Source organism: Monomorium pharaonis, chromosome 2 (genome assembly GCF_013373865.1).
Source record: "Monomorium pharaonis isolate MP-MQ-018 chromosome 2, ASM1337386v2, whole genome shotgun sequence".
Taxonomy (NCBI): Eukaryota; Metazoa; Arthropoda; class Insecta; order Hymenoptera; family Formicidae; genus Monomorium; species Monomorium pharaonis.
The window spans coordinates 14,832,373-14,850,023 of record NC_050468.1 but is presented as its reverse complement, the minus strand read 5'-3'; the positions used below and the strand labels follow the sequence as shown (position 1 = coordinate 14,850,023).

At 26.0% G+C, this 17,651-nt stretch overlaps 2 protein-coding genes and 1 non-coding gene across 4 annotated transcripts in view; 1 reads left to right on the top strand and 2 right to left on the bottom strand.

Moving 5' to 3' along the window:
- LOC105834320 (protein numb) overlaps positions 1-17,651 on the bottom strand; it is a 64,200-nt gene that overhangs the window by 39,541 nt on the left and 7,008 nt on the right. The window lies entirely within an intron of this gene.
- LOC105834324 lies at positions 2,538-5,221 on the top strand. Its single transcript, XM_036282345.1, has 4 exons — positions 2,538-2,653; positions 2,878-3,123; positions 4,374-4,616; positions 4,831-5,221. The coding sequence occupies exons 1-4, from the start codon at positions 2,609-2,611 to the stop codon at positions 5,032-5,034; spliced, it is 738 nt and encodes a 245-aa protein (XP_036138238.1). The 5' UTR covers positions 2,538-2,608; the 3' UTR covers positions 5,035-5,221.
- LOC114255554 lies at positions 12,146-12,309 on the bottom strand. The gene has a single exon (XR_003626811.1). It is a non-coding gene; the product is annotated as a U1 spliceosomal RNA (small nuclear RNA).

Here is a 17,651-nt window from a genome sequence, read left to right as displayed (position 1 = left end):
AATAACAAAATTTTTATTTACTTTAAGATAACTTAAATTTAAAAAATATATTATTGTTGTACCATACAAAATTCAAAAATATCAAATTCAATTAATATAAATGTGATTATTTTAATATAATTTTATATAATTAATACACAAATTTAATTTTTGTATCGTTTTTATATTATATTAAAATGGCCTATTTTTAAAAAAAAATTTTTTTAAATAAAATAAGTAATTGCATACATCTATACATAATTAGCTTTCTTAATGGTGAATATCAATGTTGCATTAGCAATATTTCAAGGATATTTTTACTGTCTTTTCGTTACCATATGCAATCGTTCTATAACTGTCAGTCATTCTAACATATTCAATTATCAATGGAAATAAAGTTTATTGGATACATATTTATAATTCTCACATTATTTATTCAATATCATAAATACCATAAAAATATAAAGATGATCTATTATATTTAAGAACTGCAACCGTTAAAAATAAAATTATAATACTTCTCAGAATGTGAGATTAATAAACAAAAAGAATTGATTTAATTGTCAAATGTAAAAAAATTATAACATAGAGAATAACAAGAATAATAAAATGAAATAAGGAGAAAATAAAATTTTTTAATGTATACATTTTAGTATTATTATATATAATGAAACATAGATTAATAGTCATTGATTTTTATTAGCGTAAAAATATTGATACGAAATATAAAAAAGATATTTGAAATATTAAACGTTATCTTTATATGTGTCTCATAAAACATAAAAATCGATAAAATTGTACTTTCAGTAAAAATTATTACAAAATTATAAATTAAAATAAAAATAATTTATTCGAATCAGTAATTACAAAACATTGTTAAAAACATTTACACATGCACAACTAGTAAGTTTTATTGTTATAAAGATTAAAACAAAAAATGTATATACTTCTTTAAAAAATTCTATAACGTTATAAAAAATGGCACGTAAAATTTACAATTGCAAATTCATACAAATTTAAATATCGTAAAATACTTAAATACGATTTTCAGCAATAACCCAAAAGTTTGCTATGTTATTTATATTATATTCAAATTTTTGTTATTAGCACAAATTACTTTTAACAATTTCGAATATTAAAAGCTTTGAAAGAATTTAAAGTTTTGAAACTTTAAACTTTAAAGTTAACTTCAAACTTCGAAATTTTGAAACTTCAAGCATTCGAATCAGAAAGGTAACTTCGAAGCTTCGTAGTTTTGAAGTTAACTTCAAAGATTTAAAACTTCGAAGCTTTAATTAATTTCTTAAAAAAATATATAAATATATTATTTTTTTATACACACACACACACACACACACACACACAACGCACACATTGTGAAGAATAGTTGGAAGTTTTTTTTATTACTAAATTAAAATATTAACAAAGTTATTCAAATATGTATATGTGTGTGGATGTACATGTGTGTATATACATACTTTTACACATAGGTACATACATATCTTTAAAGTTTTGTTAATATTGTAATCTACTAATTAAAAAAAAAATTTATACATAACATACAGTTTTTTCTTTCCAATTTCTGTCAGCTTCCACAATGTTAGCAAAACAATTATATTTGTAACAGCTTAATGGTTATATTGCAAATAATATAAGTATTGCAGGTAATACTTATTTGATAAAATATCATTAATTACAAGGCCGGAAAATTAGCAAAATTTTGAGTGTGGAGTTCTGCTATTGGTTAGGTAAAGAAATGGGCGGGGTAGCAAAAAAACTGTAACAAATTTTTATAAAATGGGGTCTTTAATTTATTGAGAAATAAAATTCCTTGGTTTATCAAACCAACGAATAACATATAGTGTGAGTGCAAGACAAGTTTAAATAAAATCTCTTTAGATTTGTTTTGAACTTGTCTTGCATTAATACTATATGCCATTCGTTGGTTTGATTAATCAAGGAATTTGATTTTTCAACAAATTAAAGCCCCAAAAATTTGTTACAGTTTTTTTGACTACGCCGACCATATAATGTTACAGTTCATGGCGATAGCTCTCGTCACAATTCATAAATAATTTTGGAACAAATTGGTCAAATTCCGAGTGTGAAATTTCCACACTCAAATTAATCCGAGTGTGGAATTCTCCACACACTTCATATATAAGTTGCTGGCCATGATTAAATATGTTTTTTAGTGAATAATATATTAAAAAATTTTATGCTACAATTCTTTTTAATATTCTTGTATCCAATTTGTTATACAAAAAATGGACTGTTTTAATAATTTTAATTGCATATTCATATATACAAAGTATCTAAAATTATCAAGAGTAAATTATGATAGAACACGTAAACCTAATATATCATAAAAATTAACTGTAAAGTAGAACCATAGAATAAAACTATTGTGAATAATAGATTTTGTCCGTTGCTACTATTTTTTACGTTGACTAATTAGAGTAAGTGCATATTGATGTAAGTATTCACAGTTTGACAAGTTAATTTGCATATCGCAACGATATCTTTTACAAGTTAGAAGCGAATATGTTATATAAACGCGAGTTTTAGTTTTAAAAAAGGAGTATTATTCCAGAAGTTGCAAGAAATAATACACCAAATTAGTGACACAATGACAAAAATTACCATCATAAATTGCATCATCGTAGCTGTTTGTGTAAGTTTTTCAATTTTTAAAATCTAAAATAGTTATTAGAATCATAAAAATTAAACTTTTAACAAAATAGTAAAAGTTTAAAAAATGTATTTAATATTTGTTTTATAATTTATATATTAATTAATATTAAAAACAAAACTATTTGTTCTCTTTTTTATTTTTTGTAATAATTATGCATATGTATCACATTTATGTATTTCATTAATTTATTTGTTTAATTTTAGGTTTTTCAAACAACAAATGCTGGACTTTTCGATTTGCCGCTAGGTGGCTCATGGGATAATATAAATAAACAAATTTCAAATACACTTGGAAACGCAAAAGAATTGGGAGATAAAATCGAAAAGGAAGTAACCGACCGTGCAAAAAAACTGGGAAATGAAATCGAAACTCGTAAAAACGAAGCGTTGGAAGATGCAAAAAAACTGGGAAATGAAATCGAAACTCGTGGAAAGGAAGCAATTGATAATGTAAGATTTAATTAAAATGTAACTCTATATATATATATATATAGTTATAATATGAATATCTTATAAGTTGTTTTATATCATTTTATGTTTAGGAATAAATAGTTCTAATTTCAATTTACAGTTCTCGAAGCAAAAATATTACATTTTAACAGATATACTTATTAAATTATATTCGTGACAAATGTTTTTAATTCAACAACATTTACTATATGTTTGTGTATAATATGTATATTTATTCCAAATGGCTCGTCAGTACATTAAAAATTAAAAAAGCAAAAATAATAAAAAAACTTAAGGGGATCCTAAAGTCGTCTGTTTTATTGACAGTTTTTTAGGGAACTAATTTTTTAATTAGCTTTATAGAATCGCAAAACTCTTTTACAGAATTAAAGTACGCACCAAAATCTAAAGAAAAAAGGTCGATCTTATATCAAAAACAAAAAAAAATTATTTTTAGTACGTAAACTGTCACCCGATAATAATAATTGCTTAATATACAAAATCTACAATATATGTACAAAATAAAATTTTGGTCCTCTAGGCATAATAGAAACAAACAATATTATGCAATTCGAATTAAGATTAAAAGCTTAGAAAAAAGATTAGCCTCATGAACTTTTCATAATTGAAAATATACTTTTTATAATTGCAGATATAGTTTAATAAAGCAGTCTAAAAAAAGTCTTTGTTTTATTCTCGGTATAAAATCCAATTTATAAGCTGATATTAATACGTACTTCAATTCTGGAAAAGGATTTCCAAATTTATAAAAGAAATACATACAAAATCTTGTTAATGATATGCACGAATGACTCTACATTATCAACCTCGATCAAGTTGAACGGGCACTTTAGCATCTTCTTAACTGTGTGTACTAATAATAAACAATAGGTATTACAAACAACTAATATTCGTAAAATGACAGTAGACATACAAAAAATAATTATGTTGTCTCTCTACTTACTATCTCTATCTCTATTTCTTTTATCTAACTCTACTTATTTAATCTATTCTCATAATTTCATAACATCACATTATTTATAATAAAGTTAGCAGGAAAAATTTATATCGCTCAAAGAATTAAATTTATTAAGACATTGATATATTAAAATTTTTTTATTTTTATTTTGGTTTACTTATTTTATGAATGCAATGCAATTAATATTTATTGTGTATTAAAAAAATTGAAGTTTTTGTTAATAATATATTAAACTTACGTAGTGCTAATGTTTAAAAATTTATATTGATAGATAAAAAATGGAATTAAAAATGCTCAAAATGAACTTCAAAATGGTCTTGATTGTGCTAATATGTACACAGAAGGACAAACAATTATTGAAGATGTACTAAAAGAGTTTAATACTTGCATTGGGGAAAAAACCAGTGGAGTTAGTGAAGACATTAAAAACTTGACCAATGCAATAAGTACGATACAAGCAGATTTGCAAAATATTCTGCAATGTACTGCAAATATAACTTTATGCCTTAATGAAGTAAGTATTTCAATTAATTCTTATCTATTATTTATTCTTAATTCTTAAACATTTTCTTTACAATCTGTAAATATATTTGATAACACTACAAAACTTTTCTCCAATACAATTAAAATATGCATTCTAATACATTAAAAATTTTTACAGCATTTTAATTACACTATAATTTTTATAAGACTTTTCATTACTTAAAAAAAAATTCTAACATCTTTAGGCTTCACAAATTGCTCCTAAACTAGAGCCAGAATTTGAAAATATCGTGAACACAGCTTATGACCTCATCGATATTTTGCCCAACGTGGGAGGCTGCTTTACCGGGGCGATTAACAAACTCAACAACGAAACTCTTGAAAAACTTATCAACAATGCGAAACAATGTGCTAATAGTGTTTTCCAGCAATTTAAATTATATTTATAAATTATTATGATTACTACAATCATATATTTTTAACTATGTTGTTATATTGTGTAATGTAAAATAAACACATGTATTACACATATTATTACTATGAGTGTTATATAACAAGAAAATTTTTTTCATGTTGCACATATTTTTCAAAATGTAAATTATAATCATTAAATAGTAACATTATTGTAGCTATTTATATAAGAGTTTAAAAAAATTGAATTATGCACAGTATTATGATATAAATCATAGCTAATTGTGCAATTCTTAAGATCGCAGATTAATTTTATTATAACGATTTATTTTTGTAAATCATATAGAGATTATATACTTATTCGTCAATAGAAACAAATTTTACTTTAAAAAATATATAAAGAATTTAATAAAACAAAATTACAAAATTAAGTACAGTTATTCAAAGTAGTAACAAAATATACATAATAAAATTTAAGCACGCCTTAGATATGATCAATAAGTATAAATGTGTGGCTAACGAGAAAAAAATAAAGTGGAGAAAAAACATAAAAGTATTTAAAATAAAAAAAGAGAGTAAAGATAAATAAAAGAGTGAACAAAAAGTATCCAAGAAAAAAATCACAGACCTGTGAATATCACGTATGACAAAACAGTTGCAATAATCGTTTGGATGCGACATAACAACCGTACAACATATAAAATCGCCATTATATAAAGCAACGAAGAAATGATCAATATTACCATTGAACCACAATGTTTAAATTGTTTTCGTTATATGAAGCTACAGGATAAATTAGATTGTAAAAGAAACATTGTTTTCTCACATTAACCGCGTCAATACAAAATCAAAAAGCAGTATTTTATATTGTATTTCAGCAAAGTTTATATCCTATTAAAGAAGGGAAAAGAGGGGGAGAGAGAAAATTTTTTTGAGAATAATATTCAATTATTCTGTATGCATACCAAGTACAATAAAGGTGGCGATTGCGTGAGAAAGTGAACCAAACACCACTACTCACAGTGACTGCTACACGATTACTCATCAGTACCTGAGTAATCGTATTAATTATATTATTACTCATCACAGGAACAAAAATACAAAAGCAGGGAGAATAAATGTAAATGCGTCATAAAAACCGAAACTAAAGAAATCCAAAATATTATTAGAAAAGTGAAAAATAATCTTGAAATCGAATTACATGATTGTATACGCTATTACATGATTGATGAGTAACAGTTGTTTATAGTCATTGGGTAAAAACAGGATGATAGAGTTTGACACAGTAAATTTTTTACTATTCTAATAGATTTTACTTATTTCAGTTATTATATAGAATGTATACTTAAAATTCAAAAACTAAAATGCGTCACAGTGTTCCACAAGTAAAATTTTTTTAAATGTATATAAACAAAAAACGTTTTATTCAAATATTTAAAGATTTAGTAAAATTTGGAAATTTAAAAATTAATATTTTTTACTTATCATGCTTCAGCAATCCTACATAATTATTTTACTAATCAACGAAAAGTAATAATTAAATTATTTTTAAATATGTCTAACTAAATTTTTACATAATTCAGCAAAATTGAATTTTTCTCGTATTTAAGTTTTTGTTAAACAATTTGTTTCTTTAAAGAAACTTTTTTAGTAAATTGTAGTAATTAGTTTAACGTAAAATGTGCAATAGCAATTATAAAATTTTACTGTGGCAGCATTTTTATTTTTATTTTTTTCATTTTTTGTTGTATATTTATAATTAAATAGTAAATATAATAATATTATATTATAATATACGTACATACGTATAATATACATTTATATATCTTTTATTTTAATTTAATATATGTATATTTAATATATATGTTTACTTTAAAATAATATAAAATATTATATTTATTTCATATATATTATAATAATAAAAATATTGTATAATAAATTTTCAAGATTTATTTATAGGTGTGAAAGCAGATCTAAGCTGTACGCGCTGAGTTATATGCAACCGTTTATACCCACGATGCGACGTGGATAGATTTGATTGTACTAAGGCGTTGTGCAGTAATGAAGATATGACTCGAACAGGCATCAACAGTGAAATTTATTCATGTTTTACTTTGTTACCAATTTCTTTTCTTAATGCAACTTTATTAACCGATCGTTTTATAAATAAATGTTTATTTACGTAATTAAAGATTTACTGTGAAAATATCGCAAACCTCAAACTTGAAAAATAATATTTTATTGAAAAAATATAAAGTAGTGCATACAGCTTATTTCTGCTCTATCATGTTTATGTATTAAAAAATTTTGCAAATTTATTACATCAAATATTATGTTTTATTGTTATACTCCTAGTAAAATAAATAATTTTAATGTTTCCTTCTTCAATTAAATAACAAAAAATAAGAATATCTTTTTGTTAAGTACATGTTTCAATTAAATAAATTTTTTTTTAATTTAACCAACTTATATTATAGCTTAGCTAAAAAATCATTTTACATCTGCATTAATAATAATTCATAACTTGATTCTTTATTAATATAAAACTTGTCGAAAATTTTTTTTTTCTTTTCATTTAGAGAAAAGCTTTAAAAAATTGGTAATTACATGAGGTAGATAAAAGTCTTTTTAAATAAAATTCTTTTTCGTTTTGTTTAGCATATATAAACATTTAATCCATTTCAAATTACTATACTCATCAATGTATTTTCTTAAGTACTGTGGATAATCTTCGAAAAGAAGATGATTCATGATGATAAAAAAATATTGCTCAGGTGCACTCGTACTCGAAGACTCTTTAAAAATTATATATTTTTCTTTAATATAGAAGAAAGTCGCGAATACTGACATACCATTCTGTTCGTAATTGTATTTCTTAAACAAAAACCACAATTAATACTGCAGAAACATAAATATAAATTTATGTTTCTATAGTTCATATATCGTTTTATATTTGCAATAATTACTTTTCTTGTAAGCTAAGCGAAAATAAGCGTCTAAAAAAATAAATTTTAAAACCGACATAAAAAATAGTAAAGTTACATTTTGCTTTTCTTTTTCTTATTGAATGATATGCTGTTCCGTAAAATGTAATACTGCGACAATATATAAAGATTAATATCTTATTGTGTCTTTTATTGTGTCATTTGTGTTTTGTTAATTAATAATATAATAGTTATACAGATTAGATTAAATCACTAACTTAATAAATAGATCTTCTCTAATGTTGTGTCTTTTATTTTATTTTATATTCTATTCTATAGTTTTTACTATTTTATAATCCTTATAAACAAGTGCGCTAGTTTACATTCCTTAAAACCATATTATTAGAAAAAATTTTTGTGATGAATAAGTAAAATAATTTTAAGACACTGTAATATGTAAAGTAATCGAATATTATCAATAACATACTCACTATTAAATTATGCAAAAGAAAATTGCGTAAATTTTATTCTTGCTTTCAAACAATTTGTTTTGAGCAATTTTTATATAAAAAAACCATAAATGTATACACTATTGTTTTTTACTTCTTTAATTTTGTAAATAGATCAAATTTTTATCGTTATTAATAAGTGCAAAAAATGTTTTTTATACAATATTATTTTTTTAACATTTGCTTATTTGGCCTATGAATAAATCTCAATAATTAATTTTTTTTGTATAAACAGAAAAAGATTTAAGAAAAAGTTATACATTTCTTTAATAAATTTTTAAGAATTAATTAGCGTAATCAATTTTCCTATTTATAATATATTTTTTATTATAATTCTATTAAAATTTACTTATCATAATTAATTGCAAAAATTAAATTTTACAATAAAATTTTTATGTTGGAAATATTTTTTATGCTCCAATCATTTCTAATTATTATTTTTCATCTCACTTGACTGATCTAATCATAAGCCTTGATAATATCTTTAGATTAAATCTTTTAATTGTCTATTAATAATAAAAAATTTAAAAAAGCTTCTAAATCTTAATAAATAATGTATTATTTTCGCTTAAAACTTTTAGCATTCTACGTATAATCCACATGTTACATTAAATACAATTTCTCCAAGATTTTTTAAATTTTAAATAGAAAAATTTTGTTTCTTTTTGCTATTACAAATGCACTAAGAACATTAAAACAAAGTACCACATACATTCTGCGTTTGTACGACGGTTTTATGGTATTACCAAGTACTGTCATGCCCAAGAATGAAACCGCAAATCCATGCAAACCACAAGATATGGTTGCAAAGTTGGCGTCGAGCTGATAAAACGTAAGTATACTTGTTCGCACCATGCAAATGCTCTATTCATTCTTGTTAATAATAACTAAATGAAAAAATATATGATCGACTTTTAGTTTTTTGTTTTACAAAATATATTATTTAAACATAATATTAGATACATTTTAATAACCTTAATTTTCATCAGTTACTGTGTATAATATCTTTATCAAAAGTTACTTTCTGGCTTAGCACATAAATAACTATTTACAATATTTCAAAAAGCATTTACTTTAATGTACTGTACTAAATTAAAGAATATATCGAATCATATTGCATAAAATGGATTGTTAAAGATATCAATTATATAATAATATTATATGTCTTTTTAATACTTTTTATATATTTTTAAGAATAATATTATAAAACTTTACAATTAAATAAGTTATTATAATTACATTCATCAATTTAGCAATTGTAGCCAATTTAGCTAACAATATAATTAATAAAGATTATTGTTCTTGTATATTAATTTTAATTTAAATTTATTTTTTCAAGAAAATTTTCTCTTTTATAATTACGTTAATTATATAAATAATTTTTAAATATAAATTTCTCTATCAAATTCTTTAAATTCTTCAGAAACAAACAGTGTTTCTAAATATATTAAGTAATCAATATAAAGATAAAATATCTCCGAATGTATACATATAATAAACTTTCTAAAGCTTTTTTGTTTAAAAAAACTATTCATCAACATATGCACTGCATATTTCAAAAATAAAACATAACCAAAAAGTTAAAAGCTTATTAGTCTATATTTATCAGAAGAAAGTACGCTCTTTCTACAATGTAAGTTTAACAACAGGTACCTACGTTCTCCTGACGAATTTCATCAACGGCCAGACAGAAAAGCATGTCTTGCGTTACGATCAAAGGATAGTGGAAAAACGGTAAGGAAAAGAAGTATCACGCATATGGTAGGAGTTTTCCTATGTTCCTCTCTTCGACGATCTCACAGTATCCACAAGCTCCGAAAATCAATACGTGCCGCGTTACGACCGATCTGTCCGCGGGAAGAAAATAGATCTACACAATAAAAGCTGCTATAACTATGTTCCGTGATAGTTTTCTCAAATTATATAATTATATAATAATAATATAAAACTTCTGTATTTATTAAAACACTTTATGTTCTATGCAAAGCAAATTTAATTGTTTTCTTCAATTTGTTTTTTCTTATTAAATCGGACTGTCTGTGTAATAATTATAACTCTTTACACATAATTTTGTTACAAATAAAAAAATAATTTTCATTATCGCGCTTACTTTAATCTGTCAATATCTTTAATATTGATTTTATCAAAAATATTATTAATAGATTTAACTTAGTCAAGTAAAAAAAAATCAAGTAATGAAATTATAATAAAATCAATAAACAATACTAAATTAAATTCAATATATTAAACAATAAAAAAAATAAAATTATGCACGTGACAAAATTAATACAATACATATCTTACTTATAAGATCATTCATACACACACACACACACACAATTTCAATTAACAATACCTTATTTAATACACGTAACACAATTGTGTAAAGAATAAACAATACTACATTCAACTACAGCTTTCAATGAATAAAGTGGAATAATATGAGAAAGCTAGAGAGAAAATGTATCACTGATAAATTGTGAATTGCAACAAACATTCACCATATCAATTTGAACGAGCATGAAAATTTTGTGATACGCAGTGTGAAAAAATCAGAAGCAAATCTCAGTATCTAATACACATATTTCAATCCCGGAAGGAAACTAATCGCTGATCATTTACAATACAATTTAAATGATATCCTGTAACGCATTCATTATTTTTGCTCATCTCATAATAATGAGATACCATCGGTATAACAATACCGATTTTATCTGTCAGAAATATTGTCATAAATTTCACTAGAAAAACAGTCGACTTAAAATACATAGATTGCCATTAGAGTGATTTCACTGTCATCCAATATTTATAAAGTAGTTTAAAACCTACAGACTATTTTTTAATAAATCACTTGTTGAAATTTATGATACAATTTCAATGAATGTCGTCAAGTTCAGGCCTAAAAAAAGGTAGATATAGAAGATCTAATGTCGAGATACCGATTAATAATTTAAATTATACAACTGGAAATTACATACATTTTTGTCATTTTATAAATTGCAGAAAAAATATATAAAAAATATATTACAGAATATATTCTATTTATATATGTATATTAATAATGGTACGCACAGTTATATAATGTCTCTGACAAATCTATTTCTGGATCTATTCCCTTTGGTTTCATTCATCATAATTCTTTAGAGACACACTTGCGTACATGTCTATTTCATAACAAATGTAATTGTGTAACAACTTCAACTCAACTTTGAATAGAAGTTAAATATAACAAATTTAATAAAATATTTCAGAAATTATTAACATTATACAGATTAGCAAAATTTATATTTAAGTCCACATAAAAAAAAATACAATATAAAGAACAATATATACATATTAATTACTTAAATTTTTTAAATTATTTGTTTTAATATCACTTATCATATCTCTCTCTTTTTCTGTCTTTCTTTCATTATAAATATAATATTAAAATAAAATTATTACTTTTTATATAATAGTAACCTCATCAATATAATTAGAAAAGTTATAAATAGTTTGCAATTTCCCAAAAATATAAAAAGTGTTATTTATTAAATTTTTTTTATTTAAGAATAAATTTGATAATTATAGCTATTACTTTTTTATTAGTCTCTCTCTCTAACTGGAAAGAACAATATTTTCTGAATGGAAATATCGGGAAGAATATAAAATTGTGTAAAAGTTTTTACACACACATGAACCGATGTCGTCCTTCTTTTATTTTTTGATTTTATGTATCCGGGACAGCGCGTACGCAGATCCCGACTACCAAAAATTTTGCGCTCGATATACCCACGTTAGGAGTATTCGCAAGGGTCAGCCTCGCCGTAGTGCAATGGCAAGGCCTCGCCCAGGAGGAACCGCCTTCATGATCACGGTATCCTCCGCGCCAAGTAAGTTATGGAGGAATGTCCCCGGGAATCGCTTTATTTAAACTCGTGGTAGCTTTTTACATGCGAGAAATTGTTTATCAATCTACGTCCTCTAGCGGTCGCGAAATGATGCAGTATCAACACACTAGGATAAACAAAAAATAACAATTGAATTGATTCTTATATTATAATTAAGGACCTTTCACAAAAAAGATACGCTTGTTAGCTTCTGTATAGATAAATTGATGTGATTTAAATGGACATAAATAACCTGGAGAATAACCAGAGCAATTCTATTAAATTTCATGATGACAAGAATGACACAATGAATTCTATTTTGGTTATATTTACATCTAATGTCTTTCTAAATTATCTCATGTCACAAATAGAAATATTGTAGGAAATATAAATTTCATAAACTCTAATTTAATAATTGAACCAGGCCATAACAAGAACGTTACAAATGTGTCTAATTATATGAATCAATTATAAGTTTTGTGTTCTATTATATACTCCATTTTATTGATATCTATCTTAAAATATGTTTTTATAACTAGAGAAAAAAAAATTATGTAACTTTTAAATTTTCACATGGGCTACTAATACATTTTGAAATGTAATATAACTTTCTTAATTAACATATTTTTTTAAGTAGAACTTGATTAAAAAACTTTTCAGAGGTAGATTGCTTATAATCTTTAGTTATTATAATATTTTTTGTAGAAAGAAGTAATAATTTTCGAAAACATTAGTTTTTTCTTTTTCTTGAAAAAAAAATTTTAATGGCAAAACATTTTACCTCAAAATTATCATTGTTCGAATTAAACAAAGATTATCTTTATTAAAATTATTGAGCATTTACAGTACTAGTGAAATATTATGATCTTTCCCTGCACAAGTTCTCGAAACTTAAAGAGATTATTTTCTTGTACTTCTCGGTATTTCACATAATTCCTATAATGCGGTAAACGATTTACACAAAGCGTTCACATCGTGTTGTTTAGCAGACAACGAATTCCCCAGGAAATATACCTTTGTTAGTTTGCGCTCTCGTGCCAGATCATTTCGGTTGTTTTAATTGTGAGATAAATAAATAAACTTAGAGAGTTAAAACTGTGACGAGAAAACAGTAAGGTGATGAACGAAAACGTAACGTACTCGAGGTATAAATATTTATGAAGCCACCAGCTCTTTATATCGATTAAATTGGGTTTATTTACATTCTACACACTTTAAGTATAACGAGAATGTGAAGAGATTTCTTTTTTCACGTCTATGTGGTAAATAAATTTGCTTTAATTTATTGTAATAAAAATCGAATTATTTTTTAAAGAGACTGTTATCGATGGAACATATACTGTTAATTACTTTAATCTGGAATTCTTATAAGTTTTGTGTGTAATCAAGCAAAAATGTTTATCAATTTATAGTATATTAATTACGAAGTAAGATATATAACAATACCTATTAAACTAGTATAAGGAAATAAACTCAAAAACTCGTAAACCTATAAAATATAACTTTTTAAAAAATGACTTTTTGATGGTCCGATACGATAAACGTTAGTATCGAGTTCTCGTGAAAGCTTCTCGAGTTTCCATACATTGTTGCGACAGCAGAAGTAACGTTTGTGGTTTCAACCATCTCTTGGGCGTCTATTGAATTTTCTCGATCTTTGTAAAAAGAGAAGTTCGTCGAGACATAGCAAGAAAAAGATTTGAAAAGAAAGTTTTTAAATTTCAGATATTTACAGAAATAAAATTACTTGGTGCATAATATATAGAATATCACTTTTTTATTACAAGAATATTCTATTATGTATATAAGCACATCTACATTCACAAATAGTGTTAACATTATAAAGATTCCAATTTAAAAAAAAATTTTAATAATAAAAAAAATCGTAATTTAATTAAATAATACACATAATAATAAAGTATTACGTTTTCAAGTCACAATAATAAAAAACCTATCTTCTCAACTTATATTAAGAACTTATTGCAAAGATACTATAGACATTAGCAATAAGAACGTCGTTTTTAAAAAACACGTAATGAAAGAAATGCGATCATTTTACATGACTTATGATTGTCGAAATTTAATTTCAGTCAAATATATTCGCAGACGATCACGACGATGTACAAAAAAGAAAACGAGGTAACCTCGCGATAATCCGTGACTAGTTGCAACTAATACTCAACGAAAGTAGCGAAGCGTAAATTTTCCCGCTGAGAAATACGAATTTCAGCAAATTCACGTGCGAGCACGGCCTTGAGACTCGTGACAATGTAGCTGCTTAGACATTCGAGCGAAGGTGGCGAAGTATCTTCATTATTCAGTTTTGCCCCGCGTATACGCCTTCACTGTGCAATATTAAGAGACGTTGGATTTGCGTAATAGCAAATCGCGTGCCAACAAGGTCAATGCTTCACGGAACACACGTTTGCGCCATTCGTCAAATGCTATTCATCATAAAGACGACTCATATTTTACTTTTTCTCACGCTATAAAATGCGTGCCAAGAATTTAAAGATAAAAATTCTGTGTGTGTGTGTGTGTGTGTGTTTTGTGCATGCGCACGCGCGCAAGCAAGTACACACATGAGTTAAATTACCTGCTACACATGTGCATTTGTACAAATCTGTGGTACTAAATCCTGCTTCATAGTATTATTCAAATCGATATTGCAGATTAAAGCCTGAAGCTTTATTCGCATTGCCATATCCCTTTGATCAGAATTACATAAAGTAATATATTTCAGTTTCTAAATATTGATACATATTCATATTTGTTTTATTTCGCGAAAACTTTTCAATTTAAATTTCAATATATAATATATTAAATTTCAATATTTAATAATTATTTTAAATTTATTTAAAGATGTTATATATTTCTTAAAATGGTCATGTTTCCTTTAGTTTAATTTTAATAATATTTTAAATATTGCTTTACCCCTTTTTATTATTTCAAATTTTATTATTTCATTTGATTCCCCTCTTATAATTTTTAAAATTTTATTTCCGTGAATAAAATTCTTCAATTATCATTAGCGTTGCGCCTAGAAAATGTACAATTATGTAAATGTATAAAAATCTAACAAATTTCATGTAAATGTAAATTAAGATAATATAATAATAATGTAATTTTAAATTTATCTAAATAAAAATTATATTTAAAGCAATATTTAAAGCAATATGTGTTCACATTATGGAGTATAGCCAAAAGTATAGTAAAACCAATTCAATTTTGATTCGCAGCATGCATAACACAAGGTTGCAACAATACTAAAATTTGATACGTTGGAACATAATGATTTATCCATGCGAAACGGATATATCTTCGTTATCAGATATTCCGCGCGACCATAAAATTTCAAAAACCGTTAAAATAAAAACGTCGGAAATTTTTGTGTTACGTGCTCTGCATATACAGGTTCACGCACGATATTGATTTATCGACGATTTGATGAACCTATGCGAGAAACGCTCGAGGCCGTTCAGGGAGAGGAAAGGGAGAGAGACGGACGATCACCCCCACGTAGCTCGGTTACGCGTCACGCTCTTATGATTAGGCGGCAACGCGAGAATGCCTTCCGTTACATAAACACGTGAGCGTAACGTAAATGTAACGTGGATATGTACACGGTAGAGAAGCCCACGTTATTTTTCGCGAAACTCAGGTGACAAAGGGGTGCACGCCGCCTTCTCCCCGCTGAAAACGATAACGAAGCCAGTCAAAAATTGCGACGAGCATTGTTCGGTTCGCAATGCGCGTTCGACATGTAGTGTTTCACTACGTCGGCAGAACGCAAACATTTTTTTCACAACTAACTACGCACCGCGATCCCCATACGTCGAATCGTTTAGCTATTTGGAGAGCAGTTACAGAAGTAGTCAGTTTCTGTTAAGTCCGGTTAAATCTAGTTTAGTTCTGCATCATCCTCGATGTGGCTCGCGTGTTATATGTATATGAAGGGAGTTATCGAGTTTCGAGAACTGACGTATACCGAAACGCTGATACTGCATTGCAGCGTGCCGCGAATACCTGCGTCTTTTGACGCGATAACGTAGGAAGCACGACTACAAAATATAAATGTCATGTGTAAACAGAGACACTCTGCACACCGCGAACTAACGTGGCTTTGGAATTATCACACAAATGCAACGAAGGGTATGTAGGTAAGTATCTAGATATCTGCCGACGATGCATCGCCTCAGTTAGACAGACCGGTGCAAAATATTTCATCCTGTTTTGTATTCGTCGTGTCAGGAGTGCAGATATGTAAATGCATGACTGGCTTCAAAAGAATCTATTTATTCTATTAAAATACAGACTGCTCTCGCTAGATAGCTTTTTTCCCTGCCAATCAAATAACGTGGCAAAATAAATGTCAATAATGAAAACGTGAAGGAAAAAAAAAAGTAAAAAAATGCAGAATATTCGTTGCATTTAATCGTCTGGCTGCTACGCGCCACTATAATAGCTTCCCTATAAAGGATCTTTTGTGACGAAAGGCCACTAGTGACTCTTTTCTATACTTCGATACCTCGTTGTCAGGCAGAAATGTTCCAATTGTTTTCATATGCATTGTTCCATCGAAAGAATATTCACGTTTTTCAGTCACGTTTTGCGTTCAGCTCAGTCATAGTTAAAGGGTTAATTTAACTAATCCAACAGATAAAATTCATCACGGTTTATTCATTCTTTCAGGTCTTGTTTTAAAGATTTTTTATATTTACAAAAATCTTATTATTAAGCTTTTAAATATATAGAGAAAAATATAAATAATATTAAAAAATTGATATTACATAAAAATGTATGTGTTATATATTAGAGAATATTAAAAATTTTTTTACATAAAAATATTACAAAAATTGTACAAAAATTTTAATTATTTTTCAAAAAATATAATTTATGTAATTAAAGTATATTTTGCCAATTTTCTTCTTAAAATGATATACCGTATGTTGAAGCAGAAATGACTTACCTGACTTATGCCAAGATAACGAAATGATAACGGAGCAAATGAATAAGATATAAATGATAAGGTGTTTCATGTTTAAAGAACACTAAATTCAATCATGTAGCATGAGTATTCTTTCGAAATTGATGAAAACATTTTTTAACGTATTGCAAATATACATTTTTAAACATGTTTATGTTATTATAATTCGACTATAATTAAAGTTTAAAAAGTCATTTGTAGCAACGCCAAATGACAATTGACTATATTATAAGATACATCTCTTTTTTCATGTTCACTTATAACATCTCTCAGTCATTACACTTTATAGCAATTGCTTTAATAAATATTGACTAGTAAAAGTAAACATATAGTGACTAAAATAGTGACAATACTGATGATAGCAAC

Coding starts and splice junctions, on each gene's coding strand:
- LOC105834324 (XM_036282345.1), top strand. CDS start 2,609: ATGACAAAAATTACCATCATAAATTGCATCATCGTAGCTGTTTGT. Junction 2,654..2,877: donor GCATCATCGTAGCTGTTTGT/GTAAGTTTTTCA, acceptor GTTTAATTTTAG/GTTTTTCAAACAACAAATGC. Junction 4,617..4,830: donor TAACTTTATGCCTTAATGAA/GTAAGTATTTCA, acceptor TAACATCTTTAG/GCTTCACAAATTGCTCCTAA.